Genomic DNA, 11,241 nt, shown 5'->3' with positions numbered 1-11,241 from the left:
CTATTTAATGATTATTATAAGGACATGTTTATTGATTTATATTGCCAATATTTAATTAAAATATTTTAAGAAAATTATCTATTTATTTTTTTCTTAAAAAAAATTAAAATTATTAAAAACAAAAATCAAATTCATTGAATTTTAATATTTAAAAGTCCAACCAATCAAATCCATCTACAATAAAAGAGAGTAAATTGTCATTGACTTTTCTAATATTCAAAGAAGCCATGTTTGACATTTAGTGTCTTGTTTTTTCAGTTTACTAATCTAAATTTTCCATTTAATTCATTTTTAAAAAAATATTTAAATTTTGTTATACTTGAAAAGTTAACAAAAATTTAAATTAGTATGAAAATTTATTCTTTTAAAAAATAATAATTATAGAGAGAAAAAAAAAAAAAAAAACAAATGATCGGTCTGCCAATTTAGTCCAATTCACACCTCCAGTCGTATTCGCACAGCTGACAACTCTGACACGCCACGTGGGTCTATATATATATATATATACCCGTTCTACCCTTCTAGCTTCCTCATCTCCAAACCCCCAAATTTTGCTCTGTTCCGGCAGCCATGGCAGCTAAACTCGCCATTTCGTGCTTTGTTTTGTTGTCCATGGCCATGATTAGCTCAGCCATGGCGGCGGAGTACTCATTCGCCAGCAACCTGAACCCCAAAGTGTTGCGGCTGAAGAAAGAGAAGCTGACCCATTTTCATTTGTATTGGCACGACGTCGTGGGCGGGAATAAGCCCACCAGCATCGCGGTGTTGCCAGGGCTCAGCAACACCACGTTGTTTGGGCTTGTGAACATGTTCGACAACCCATTGACGGTCGGCCCACACCCCAAATCCCAGCTGGTTGGGAGGTCACAGGGCCTCTACGCCTCTGCCGCACAGACCGAGATTGGGCTTTTGATGGCCATGAACTTCGTCTTCACTTCCGGCAAGTACAACGGCAGCTCCATCGCTATCCTTGGCCATAACCCCATTCTCAACACTGTCCGAGAGATGCCGGTGGTCGGTGGAAGCGGGCGGTTCCGATTTGCGAGAGGGTTTGCTCAGGCGAGGACTCAGTTTTTCAATGCTACCTCGTTGGATGCCGTCGTTGAATATAATATTTATGTGTTGCATTATTGATGGGATTTTTATTTATTTCCCATGTGGGTTTGTTTGATTTCGAGGCTGAATCTTGTGTTCTTATTTTTTATTGTTCTTCTCCCGTCTTGCTTACTATCATCCATCGTGTTAGATCAATACCACTCCCTCCATAATGGTATGATATTGTATTCACAGGCTTTATTTTTTAAGCTTTTTTTAGAGTATTCTTCTATTATGAACTCATAATGATTTTCTAAATTGGGGACGTGGGACTTTCATTGTGACACATTTGAATCAAACAAAAACAAAAATGAAATGGATTTAATGGAATCAGATAAAATTAAAAAATGGGAGGGGTAAAAATGTAAAATAAAATAAAAGTATAAATATTTTTGGTCACTAAAAAATGGTTATAAAACATTAAGATGAAATAATAAAAAGGAATTTTAAAATTTAAACCTATTTATTTATTATCTCCGACGAAGAAGAAATTTTGGAATCGGCCATTGAACTGCAAATTTCTGATCGGAGCACCTTTCGAAGCTTCAACCAGTGACGATGAGAGCTTCAGAGCTTTCAACTCCAACCAATCCGACGACTACTGTAGAATGCAAGGACAGGCCCCGTAAACCGCCGTTCAGGCCTGCTAAAGATGATACCAAACTTGTTCTCCAAGATCCGGTTCTCTCCCTTTCTCCCAGATTAATTCTTACTACTAATTCTTTCATTCTGGTTTGTTCTTGAATTTTGTTGTGTGAATGTGCACGAATTGAAGATTGTTCCTGTTTCTTTTGCCGCCTCTATTGTCTTTTGTTGTAGATACGGAGGTCAGATCCAATTGAGACAGAGGAAGCCGTGCTCCGACCACCTCCCTTCCAATTCTCTGTTTCGGAATCAAAGAACTCTTCTAAAATGGGATGAAAATGTTGTTGTTGTTGTTTTTTTTTTTTTCTTTAAGATTCTGTCTGTTCTTGGTTCATGCTGTGATCACGTGGTGGAATTTCGAACAATTAATGAAAATAGAAAGTCCAGTTTTTTCTACTCGAGACCGAATAGTAATTCCACTATCCAGTTGAATCAAATTTAGCTTCCAAGTCATATAATTTATTACTGTGATGGTAGAAAACCATAACGACACGCATTAGTCATCAATCAATTGATTGTGCGTAGCAGTTGTTCGACGAAATGCTTAAGTGGGAAGTAAGCTTTGAGACGACCAACCACTTTGCTTTTTGTTTGTCATCAGACGCCTGTGAGTGCTGATTTGCTCTTGTCTGTTCGGGCTGGCTGATGAGGGCAACCGCAGGAGCCATTTGGACCATTCAGAGCCGATTCCAATCTCCATAACCAGATTGGTGAACATACAGGTACGCCCACCATCTATATATATATATATATATATATCCTCCTACTTTACTTGGTATTCAAAATACAAAGTTTAGAGCGTTTGTTCTTGTAATGAAATTCATATACCTTGGAATGGAAAAAGTTGCTCATGGATGTTAGGCATGAAACTATGTAGAATGCTGGTCTAAAAGAATAATCTATGCCTAGGAAACTATGTAGCATAGGTATATTAGTTACGAGGTGCGTTTTGGAGCATTTTGAGCCAAAGTAATAAAAAGACGATCGATTTTTATGATATGTTCTTGGACGTGTTTTATTAAAAGCTTGTGGTAAGAATGAGTTTCACTCTAGTGCTCGAAAATAATATTCCAAAGCTTTCGTATGTTTTCGTTCTTGGTACGTGCTTCCCATTCAAATACTTAGGTGCTTTCTCATACAATACTTAAACTGGCCATTTGATAGAAGTGAGTTCAATAGCAGAGTTTAGCCAAATCTAGTTGATCTAAGTCAAAGGGCAAGCCAAATCTCGGAGTCCTTTAGATCTTCCCACCCAAATTAGCCTTAGTAAGCAATTCTGAAGCTATGCTTAGGAGGGCTACTAGAAGACTGAGTTCAATCATATGAAGAACTTTGAGCATGGTGCCTAAGCCAGGCGAAATTGGCTCAAAAGGCTGTGGCTTGGTATGTACAAGCCGTTTTGGTGTGGGGTTGCGTATAAATTTACTTTCACGAATCTGTCAATACGTTAGCCATGATGATCCATAAACTGTGAACCATAGTGGAAGTTGCAGGAAATATGCACTTATTGTTGGTGGATGCTAACCCATACCGTGAATAAGCTTACTTTGTTTCTCATCCAATCTTTGCAACTAAAGATTATTATAACCCCACTCAAATTATAGAAGTGTTACCATTTATGTGAGATCTCAGGTAAATTCGAGAGGAGAACGAGTGTGAAAAAGGATGTTGGACTCCAAAGAGGAGTGGATTGTGAGATCCCACATCGGCTCAAGAGGAGAACGAAACATTTTTTTACAAACGAGTGGAAACCTCTCCCTAACATACACAATTTAGAAATCTTGAGGGGAAACTCGACTGGGAAACTCCAAAGAGAACCGTATTTGCTAGTGGGCTTGAGCTGCTACGATTTAGCTGTTTTTAAATTCTATAAATTTGAATATTAAAGAAAGAAAGCTCGATTTCAAACGAAGATGGATGAAGTTACATAGAGAGGTTTTTGGAAGTTTTTTTTTTTTTTTTTTTTAAATTTTTTTTTTTGAAAAGTCAAGGAAATTAACATTTTACATATAAAATCGAGAATTAAAAAAAAAAACTTTTTCTAGAGGTGAATGATATTTTTAAAGAATTTTAAAAGTTTAGAAATATTATTAATATTAGACTAATAATAAAAGTATTTTATATAATTTAGCTTGTTCTAATATTTAATATTTATTTTTAGGAAGTAGAGATAAAGATAAAAGAGTTTAAATTGTTTTTTTGACTAAAAAAATTAAAAATTCAAATCATGACTAAAATTTAAATGTGGCTTGACTTTTTTATTGGAAAAATTATTAAATAATATATTTGAATATTAATAAGATTTATGAAAATACCAAAATGCCTCCAACAAAACAGGGTTATAAATCCCGGAATGATGGAGTAATTAAAATAGATCTAAAATCAAGATAAATAAAGTATGATATAATTGGACAACAAATTAAAAAAAATATGATGCTTGTTGGTAATTAGAAACAAACAAAAAATCTAAAACAATTAAATTTCACACACAAGTAAGCCAGAAGATTTACTAAAATTATGATATAATTAAAACTAAAAATGCAAAAAAATAATAATAAAAAGTTAGATAAAAAAAAAATCAAAACTTTCAAATTGGGCAATCAAATTCCAAAATGATTGATAATCAAATTAAATACATATAAAGAAATAAATAAATAAGAAAATTCTTAAATATGTAAATTGTTTTTGTCTTTTGTTTTTTATTGCAAAATTGAAGATTTAATCAAATTTATAAAAATTTAAAATTTGATACACATAATATTTGAAGACTAAAAAAAAATTTAAAACAAATAAATTAGATTTTTTAAAAGAAAAAACATAATTAGATATTTAAATTCACCAAAACTAGTAGTATGACGATTTAACTAAAAATTTAAAAGAAATTCCATAAAAAATTTGAACCAAATTTCGGATACGCAACAACATTGTTAAATTTGGAAATTAAAAAAAAAAAAAAAAAAAAAATCTTATTTTTCTTTTTTGGTGCATTATTTATTATTTTAGTGTAAAGTCGATTGTGCCCTTAGACAACCTGTTGGATAAAATCTTTCGATTAATTATTAGGTTGTTGTTTTTTTTTTTTTTTTTTCTTTTAATTTTAAAATTTTGAATTCAAAACATGATGTATTTATTTAATAGAAATAAGATATTAAAAATGAAAATATTTATACACAGAAAACATGATACGATGAGTAGCAGGGATTGGGCTTAATTCCACGTCATCGTACAGTTGGGACGAGNTTTTTTTTTTTTTTTTTTTTTTTTTTTTTTTTTTCCTTCGCTTCGCATTTTTTGTCAAACCCTAATCCCAAATCGAAGCCCCATTTCAATCTCAACATCCAGAAATCAATCTCACGCATTCACTCATCCTTCAACCGATTCTTTATTGGAATCCTCATCTACTTTCCTCCAATTTTTCCTTTTTAATTTTTTTTTCCCTCCCACAAAATTCGGCCATGTCTACGATATCGGAGCTTAGTTGAATCTAAGATAATGATCATATTATTGGCGTTGTTTCGCACCTACTTTTTTATGGGTTTGAGCAATGCCGGTGCTTCGCAGAGGTGTGCGCAGAGGCCGCGCTAGGATCGTTCAGAATCGCTTTGAGGAGCCTCCGCGGCCTGGAAATTACGTCAAGACACGGGCTGCGGTCGCTAGAGAAGCTGCGGAGGCGAGACCCAGGCCGAGAACAAGATTGGCAATCAAAGAATTAAATAACAATCAGGACGATCAGGTGATTGTTATATCTGAGAGGGATACTGGTTTGGAGGACAGAAAGGTGCAAGGGCTTGAGGAAGAACAAGAAGACAAGGGTGCGATGGGTGATGAAAGTGGCGGCTTGAGTGCTAATAAGGCTGCTGGCATAGAGGAAGAGGGTAGTTCAGCGCCTTTTCCGGAGAAGGTATTTCTCTTTTTGATATTTACTCTAGATTAGTTTGATTTTTCTGATTATTTCCTGTTTTTAATCTGCCATTTTTGTTGATTATGGGTTTCGACTAAGTGCTTTTAGGTTGATTGTGCTGTGTTAGTCTTGTTATTGCAACAGATGAGCATCTGCCTTACAATTTAGTTCGGCCGACGGTGTATTTTATCAGTTTTAATTCAGTTACCATGGATGTTTATATCATGGGACAATCTCCTGCCAAACCACATTTAACCTCCAAGTGCTCATATTTAACAGTTTAGCTGACAGTCAAAGTTATGACTTCTGAGTCATCTGCATTTGTTTCTTCAGTCTCTGAGCTAACCTATCATGGTTTACTTCAGAAGGATCTTTCCACTGTAATTTTAAGCTCTACTTGAGTTGTTGCATGATGTCTAATGTGCTTACATGTAAATTTTTGGCTTATCCACTTTGCTGAACTTTTAAAATTTAAAGTTATAGGGCTTGGCATGTCCTAGAAGTACTTTGAGTGAATTTTCCGTGTTTAGAGTTTCTGTTTCATCGTGAGTTTATTTACTGTTTCAAGGTCCAAGTAGGAGGGTCACCACTGTATAAAATAGAGAGAAAACTGGGTAAAGGTGGATTCGGGCAAGTATTCGTTGGTCGTCGGCTTACAGGTGGAAATGATCGTGCAACTGGTGCTGCAGCTATTGAGGTAAAAATTTGGAAATATTTTTTATTAATTGATGCATATATGCTAAATTATAATTTGTCAGCATCCACGTATCTTCATATTTTTACCTTTTATTTATTATTTCATTTTATTTTCAGGTTGCTCTGAAATTTGAACACAGAAATAGCAAAGGTTGTAATTATGGTCCTCCATATGAATGGCAAGTTTACAAGTGAGTAACTTTCTGGGTCATATGGATGTTTTTTTTAATGATAGAAGTTGTATTTGTAGATGCTCACCTCTGATACTTTGTTGAATAGTGCCCTTGGTGGTAGTCATGGAGTACCAAAAGTACACTATAAGGGTCGACAAGGAGACTATTACGTAATGGTATGTCAACTACTTCGTCCCTCTGTGGCATATAATTTTCATTTTTCTAACTTGTTTCCTTAAGTTTATGTTTTAAACTTTCTTTTTTAGGTAATGGACATGTTAGGCCCCAGCTTGTGGGATGTATGGAATTCTTCAGGGCAGGCGTGAGTTTCTTGAGCTTGTATCTTTACGTTGCTTTACTTCTCACATCTTTTCTTGTACATATTTTTCATTTTTTTAGTCGTTTACCATTACTTATCGTTCATATTAAAAGTGAAATGGTGAATTGCATTAATGCAATTTCTGGCTTGAGGAATGTATTAGTTTTGCATCTGGTTTCTGACACTGATCTAGGGTTTTATAAAATCAGAACTTGAATGAGATTTGTTGAGATCTTGAGACCTGATTGAGTTGAACAATGTCTTATTATTATGCTTTAGAGAGATATTACTCAAACCCCATTCCCATTCTTACTAATGTTATTAATAAATGAATATGATTTATAATTAAGCTTCTTTAGTATTTTAGTCCGAAAGAAATTAATCATTGCTTTGGTTTATGGATCGTGGAATATTTGATTTTGGACATTCATTTGTTGTGTGTCTCATTATTGTCGGATTTATGACAGCATGTCTGCAGAAATGGTATCTTGCATTGCTGTGGAATCATTATCAATCTTGGATAAGATGCATGCAAAAGGGTATGCAATTGTGGTTTCTTTTTTTAAAGTGGTTTATCAATCTTTTAGTTCAATATTTTCTTTTTATCTTGACCTTCTTTTTTAAAAATTACAAATAGTTATGTGCATGGAGATGTAAAACCAGAGAACTTTTTGCTCGGTCAACCTTCTACAGCACAAGAGAAAAAATTGTTTCTTGTTGACCTGGGATTAGGTGAGCTTAGTTCTATAACTGACATAGAATTGTTTTTTTTAATCGATTTACTATTATTGCATTATGGTTATTTTATCATCCATATCTGCCAATCTTGCTACAGCAACTAAATGGAAAGACAGCTCTACTGGACAGCATGTTGAATATGACCAACGGCCTGATATGTTTAGGTGAGTGATGTGTGCTGTCATCAACTACGAGTTCTATTCTGATTGATCCTTATGGCTGTTATAGAATCCATAATATTCATTGGCATGTCCATGTGATACTCAGTATTTTACACTAACATTGTTTTTCTATCACGTGGTTGTTATGACTTATTATACTTATGTTGATATGAATTCAATGATTTTGATACTTTTTCTTTCCTACAACCGCAGAGGAACTGTTCGGTATGCTAGTGTTCATGCACATTTGGGCAGAACTGCTAGTAGAAGAGACGATCTTGAATCTCTTGCATACACTCTCATATTTCTCCATCGGGGAAGGTTACCATGGCAAGGCTATCAGGTTTGAGAAGTTTGGAGTGTATTTAGCATTGTGCTGAAGTTTTTAGTTCCCTTATTAAACTAACTTCTAACCTGCCTCTTTCTTTTAGGGTGACAACAAATCCTTTCTGGTTTGCAAAAAAAAGATGGCAACATCTCCTGAAATGTTGTGCTGCTTCTGCCCCCCACCTATTAAAGAATTTCTTGAAATCGTGGTGAACATGAAATTCGATGAAGAACCCAATTATTCTAAGCTAATATCTTTATTTGAGGGTTTTCTTGGGCCAAATCCAGCAGTAAGACCCATAAAAACTGATGGTGCCCAGAAGGTAATGAAATTGCCCAAGGTTTTTGGTTGAGATTTTTTGTCCAATGTGCTTTATTAAACAAATCTTTTTGTTCATAATCATTGCTAGATTATCAGTCAAGTTGGACAAAAGCGTGGCAGGCTGAATATTGGAGAAGAAGACGATGGGCAGCCAAGAAAGAAAGTTCGTTTAGGTGTTCCTGCTACACAGTGGATTTCAATTTACAATGCTCGGCTGCCAATGAAGCAAAGGTAAAGTTACATGGTGCAGCTTTTACTACTTCCTCCCATTTTAATTGCAAACAGGTGTATGGCCTTTTGCATTGACTCTCAAAATGATCATGACACATGTTTTTGTCATAACCAAGAGCATTTATCTGATTTAGAGGGTCTTATGCTGTGAACTTTGAAGCATCTCATTACTTCTTCCTTAAAGTTTCCAATCAACTAAGAACTGTAGACTACTCTGCGAAGTATTTTGAATGATTGGGAGAAGGGGATATTGAGCTAAGCTGGCATTCATTCCATGGAAAATTTCTTGTGCCATGTTCTTAAATAACTTGTTTTCTATGGTACAGGTATCATTATAATGTGGCTGATGCAAGGTTGTCACAACATGTAGAAAGAGGAATTGCAGATGGTTTACTTATTAGTTCTGTGGCATCTTGTTCAAATCTTTGGGCATTAATCATGGATGCTGGAACTGGTTTTACAAATCAAGTCTACGAGCTCTCTCCCTTTTTCTTGCACAAGGTCATTTCATTTTTGAAGTTTGAAGTCTAAAATTTCCTGTAATATTCTCTGAAACGTTTATTAAATTTGATATAAAATAAGCAGGAATGGATAATGGAACAGTGGGAAAAGAACTATTACATCAGTTCTATTGCTGGCGCTAATAATGGAAGCTCCCTCGTGGTGATGTCAAAAGGTTCGTCTGCTTCAATTATGTTTAATTTGTTATTGGTTGTTTTGTAGACTGATAATTGTTCTTTCCTGTGTCGTGGGCTCCTCATTGTGATCAATTATATACCTTGTTCTCTAAGTTGTCTTGCACGTTTAAGAATTGGTATTATTCTGCAATCTTTCCTGCCTATATCTCTATTGGAAGGTTACGACAACATATAGTCAATGGAAGAGAATATCCTAGGAGGCACAGACATAAATGTTAATCCAAGTGTCAACATTAATAAGTCTGTTGGATTTTATTCTAAGATGCTACCATTCTGACATTAGTTCTGCAGGATGGTTCTTGCTACGCCTGTATTTGTACTTCCCATCATTTTCACTTCCCGTTTATCCTTCTTCTGCAGGGACCCAATATACCCAACAGTCGTACAAAGTGAGTGATTCTTTCCCCTTCAAATGGATAAACAAGAAATGGAGAGAGGGATTTCACGTGACCTCAATGGCAACCGCAGGAAGCCGATGGGGTGTTGTCATGTCACGCAATGCTGGTTTTAGTGACCAGGTTTAGTTTCGTTTATGTTTTTTGCAGTATCTATGGTCAATTTTGTTTTTGTTAATTATCTTCTGTGCAATTTATTTCTTTCAGTTGATAGTTATATCTCCCGTCACACTCCATTTCAACTTTGTGTTCTTGATGTGTGTGTCTGTGTGTGTTTTTCCTATTCCAGCCTCCTATTCCTTGATTTGTGTGTCAATCTCTTCGTGACATTTATTTTCAGCATCAGCTGCTCTCATTTCTCACTTCTACATTTTGTGGTCTTGGAATTAGTATACATTCCCTTTGTGTCAAACGGTCGTAATAAGTTCCACTTCTTATTCCTTGTTGCATTTTTCGGTCGAACATCGTTTGACATAGATGTCTCGCGCATTAATTATGATACGTTCTGGGACTTGTGTTATAGCCCTTTGATTAATGTAAAGTTCTATACTTGGTGTGGGAATCAAGCTTTACCTCTTCATGTTATTAATTTATTAGTCAATGCCCAGGTTGTGGAGCTTGATTTCCTCTATCCAAGTGAGGGCATCCATAGACGATGGGATAATGGGTACCGAATAACATCAACAGCTGCAACTTGGGATCAAGCAGCTCTTATTTTGAGTGTTCCTAGGCGCAAACCTGGTGACGAGACTCAAGAAACACTGCGCACATCTCAGTTTCCCAGCACCCATGTAAAGGTACACCAATTTTAACATGCAAATAGTAGAGAAGAATGACGAGCAGTCATATATGCTGCAAAGTTTTGGAAAGGAACAAAAAGTGTGTAGCTTGAGATTTTCTTACTAGGATTTTGAATGTTTTGTTTGGAGCAGGAAAAATGGGCGAAGAATCTGTATCTTGCATGCCTGTGTTATGGAAGAACTGTAGCTTAAATCACATATTATCATCATCCTCCAACGAATTCGCAAAGAAAGCAGCAGCAGCAGCAGATTTTGTTGTTTGGTGGCCGTCTCGTCTCATCTGATGATGATAATAGTTGTTGTTGCATTGCCTGTATTTTTAGCATGCGAGAGTACATGCCCTTGTTTGTATATTAAATTGGTTCCTCCGTCAAAGCTGTGTACAAATGGCGCTTTCTTTCTCGGTTTCAATTTAGTCCCTAAATTTTACCAAATTCTCCAGCGCTCGCTCACACTATATCTATATCTATATATATATGTCAAAGGCGTATTTGTACGGTGCAATCTCCTCCTATATATCTAAAGAAAGGAATATAATGTTTTAGTTATTAGGTTGTACTAGTGAATAAGTTTGTGAAATTCATTCCCCAGGGAGCCGCCGATTATAAAGATAAGATAAGATGAGTTTCGGCTTTGCTTTGTATAGCATAGCGCCTAACTGAAATTTTATCTCTGTAAACTTTGTTAATATTGTTTCCAGGGCTACATACATAACTCATATTAATTTTAAATTCTTGTTT

The 11,241-nt window shown here is 35.3% G+C and overlaps 2 protein-coding genes and 1 long non-coding RNA gene across 3 annotated transcripts; all 3 read left to right on the top strand.

The window, feature by feature from the left end:
- The first annotated feature begins 516 nt into the window (after positions 1-516).
- Positions 517-1,304, top strand: LOC111795729 (dirigent protein 22-like). Its single transcript, XM_023678293.1, has one exon. The coding sequence runs from the start codon at positions 571-573 to the stop codon at positions 1,132-1,134; it is 564 nt and encodes a 187-aa protein (XP_023534061.1). The 5' UTR covers positions 517-570; the 3' UTR covers positions 1,135-1,304.
- Positions 1,305-1,563: 259 nt separating this feature from the next.
- LOC111795324 lies at positions 1,564-2,177 on the top strand. The gene is made up of 2 exons (XR_002815193.1): positions 1,564-1,776; positions 1,915-2,177. It is a non-coding gene; the product is annotated as an uncharacterized LOC111795324 (long non-coding RNA).
- Positions 2,178-4,986: 2,809 nt separating this feature from the next.
- Positions 4,987-10,935, top strand: LOC111795322 (casein kinase 1-like protein HD16). The gene is made up of 16 exons (XM_023677665.1): positions 4,987-5,641; positions 6,210-6,338; positions 6,455-6,528; positions 6,617-6,686; positions 6,777-6,832; positions 7,297-7,368; positions 7,467-7,561; positions 7,665-7,731; positions 7,942-8,071; positions 8,160-8,378; positions 8,466-8,608; positions 8,935-9,109; positions 9,194-9,284; positions 9,667-9,824; positions 10,310-10,498; positions 10,634-10,935. The coding sequence occupies exons 1-16, from the start codon at positions 5,285-5,287 to the stop codon at positions 10,691-10,693; spliced, it is 2,085 nt and encodes a 694-aa protein (XP_023533433.1). The 5' UTR covers positions 4,987-5,284; the 3' UTR covers positions 10,694-10,935.
- The last annotated feature ends 306 nt before the right edge of the window (positions 10,936-11,241 follow it).

Source organism: Cucurbita pepo, chromosome LG05 (assembly GCF_002806865.2).
Source record: "Cucurbita pepo subsp. pepo cultivar mu-cu-16 chromosome LG05, ASM280686v2, whole genome shotgun sequence".
NCBI classification, from domain to species: domain Eukaryota; kingdom Viridiplantae; phylum Streptophyta; class Magnoliopsida; order Cucurbitales; family Cucurbitaceae; genus Cucurbita; species Cucurbita pepo.
Note: the sequence above shows the minus strand (reverse complement) of the source record. Positions and strands in the feature narration are given on the sequence as shown.

Bases quoted from the DNA above. Each gene is read 5' to 3' on its own strand.
- LOC111795729 (XM_023678293.1), top strand. From the start codon at position 571: ATGGCAGCTAAACTCGCCATTTCGTGCTTTGTTTTGTTGTCCATGGCC.
- LOC111795322 (XM_023677665.1), top strand. From the start codon at position 5,285: ATGCCGGTGCTTCGCAGAGGTGTGCGCAGAGGCCGCGCTAGGATCGTT. The intron at 6,529-6,616 runs GTGAGTAACTTT...TTTGTTGAATAG, and splicing joins TATGAATGGCAAGTTTACAA to TGCCCTTGGTGGTAGTCATG. The intron at 6,833-7,296 runs GTGAGTTTCTTG...GATTTATGACAG, and splicing joins TGGAATTCTTCAGGGCAGGC to CATGTCTGCAGAAATGGTAT.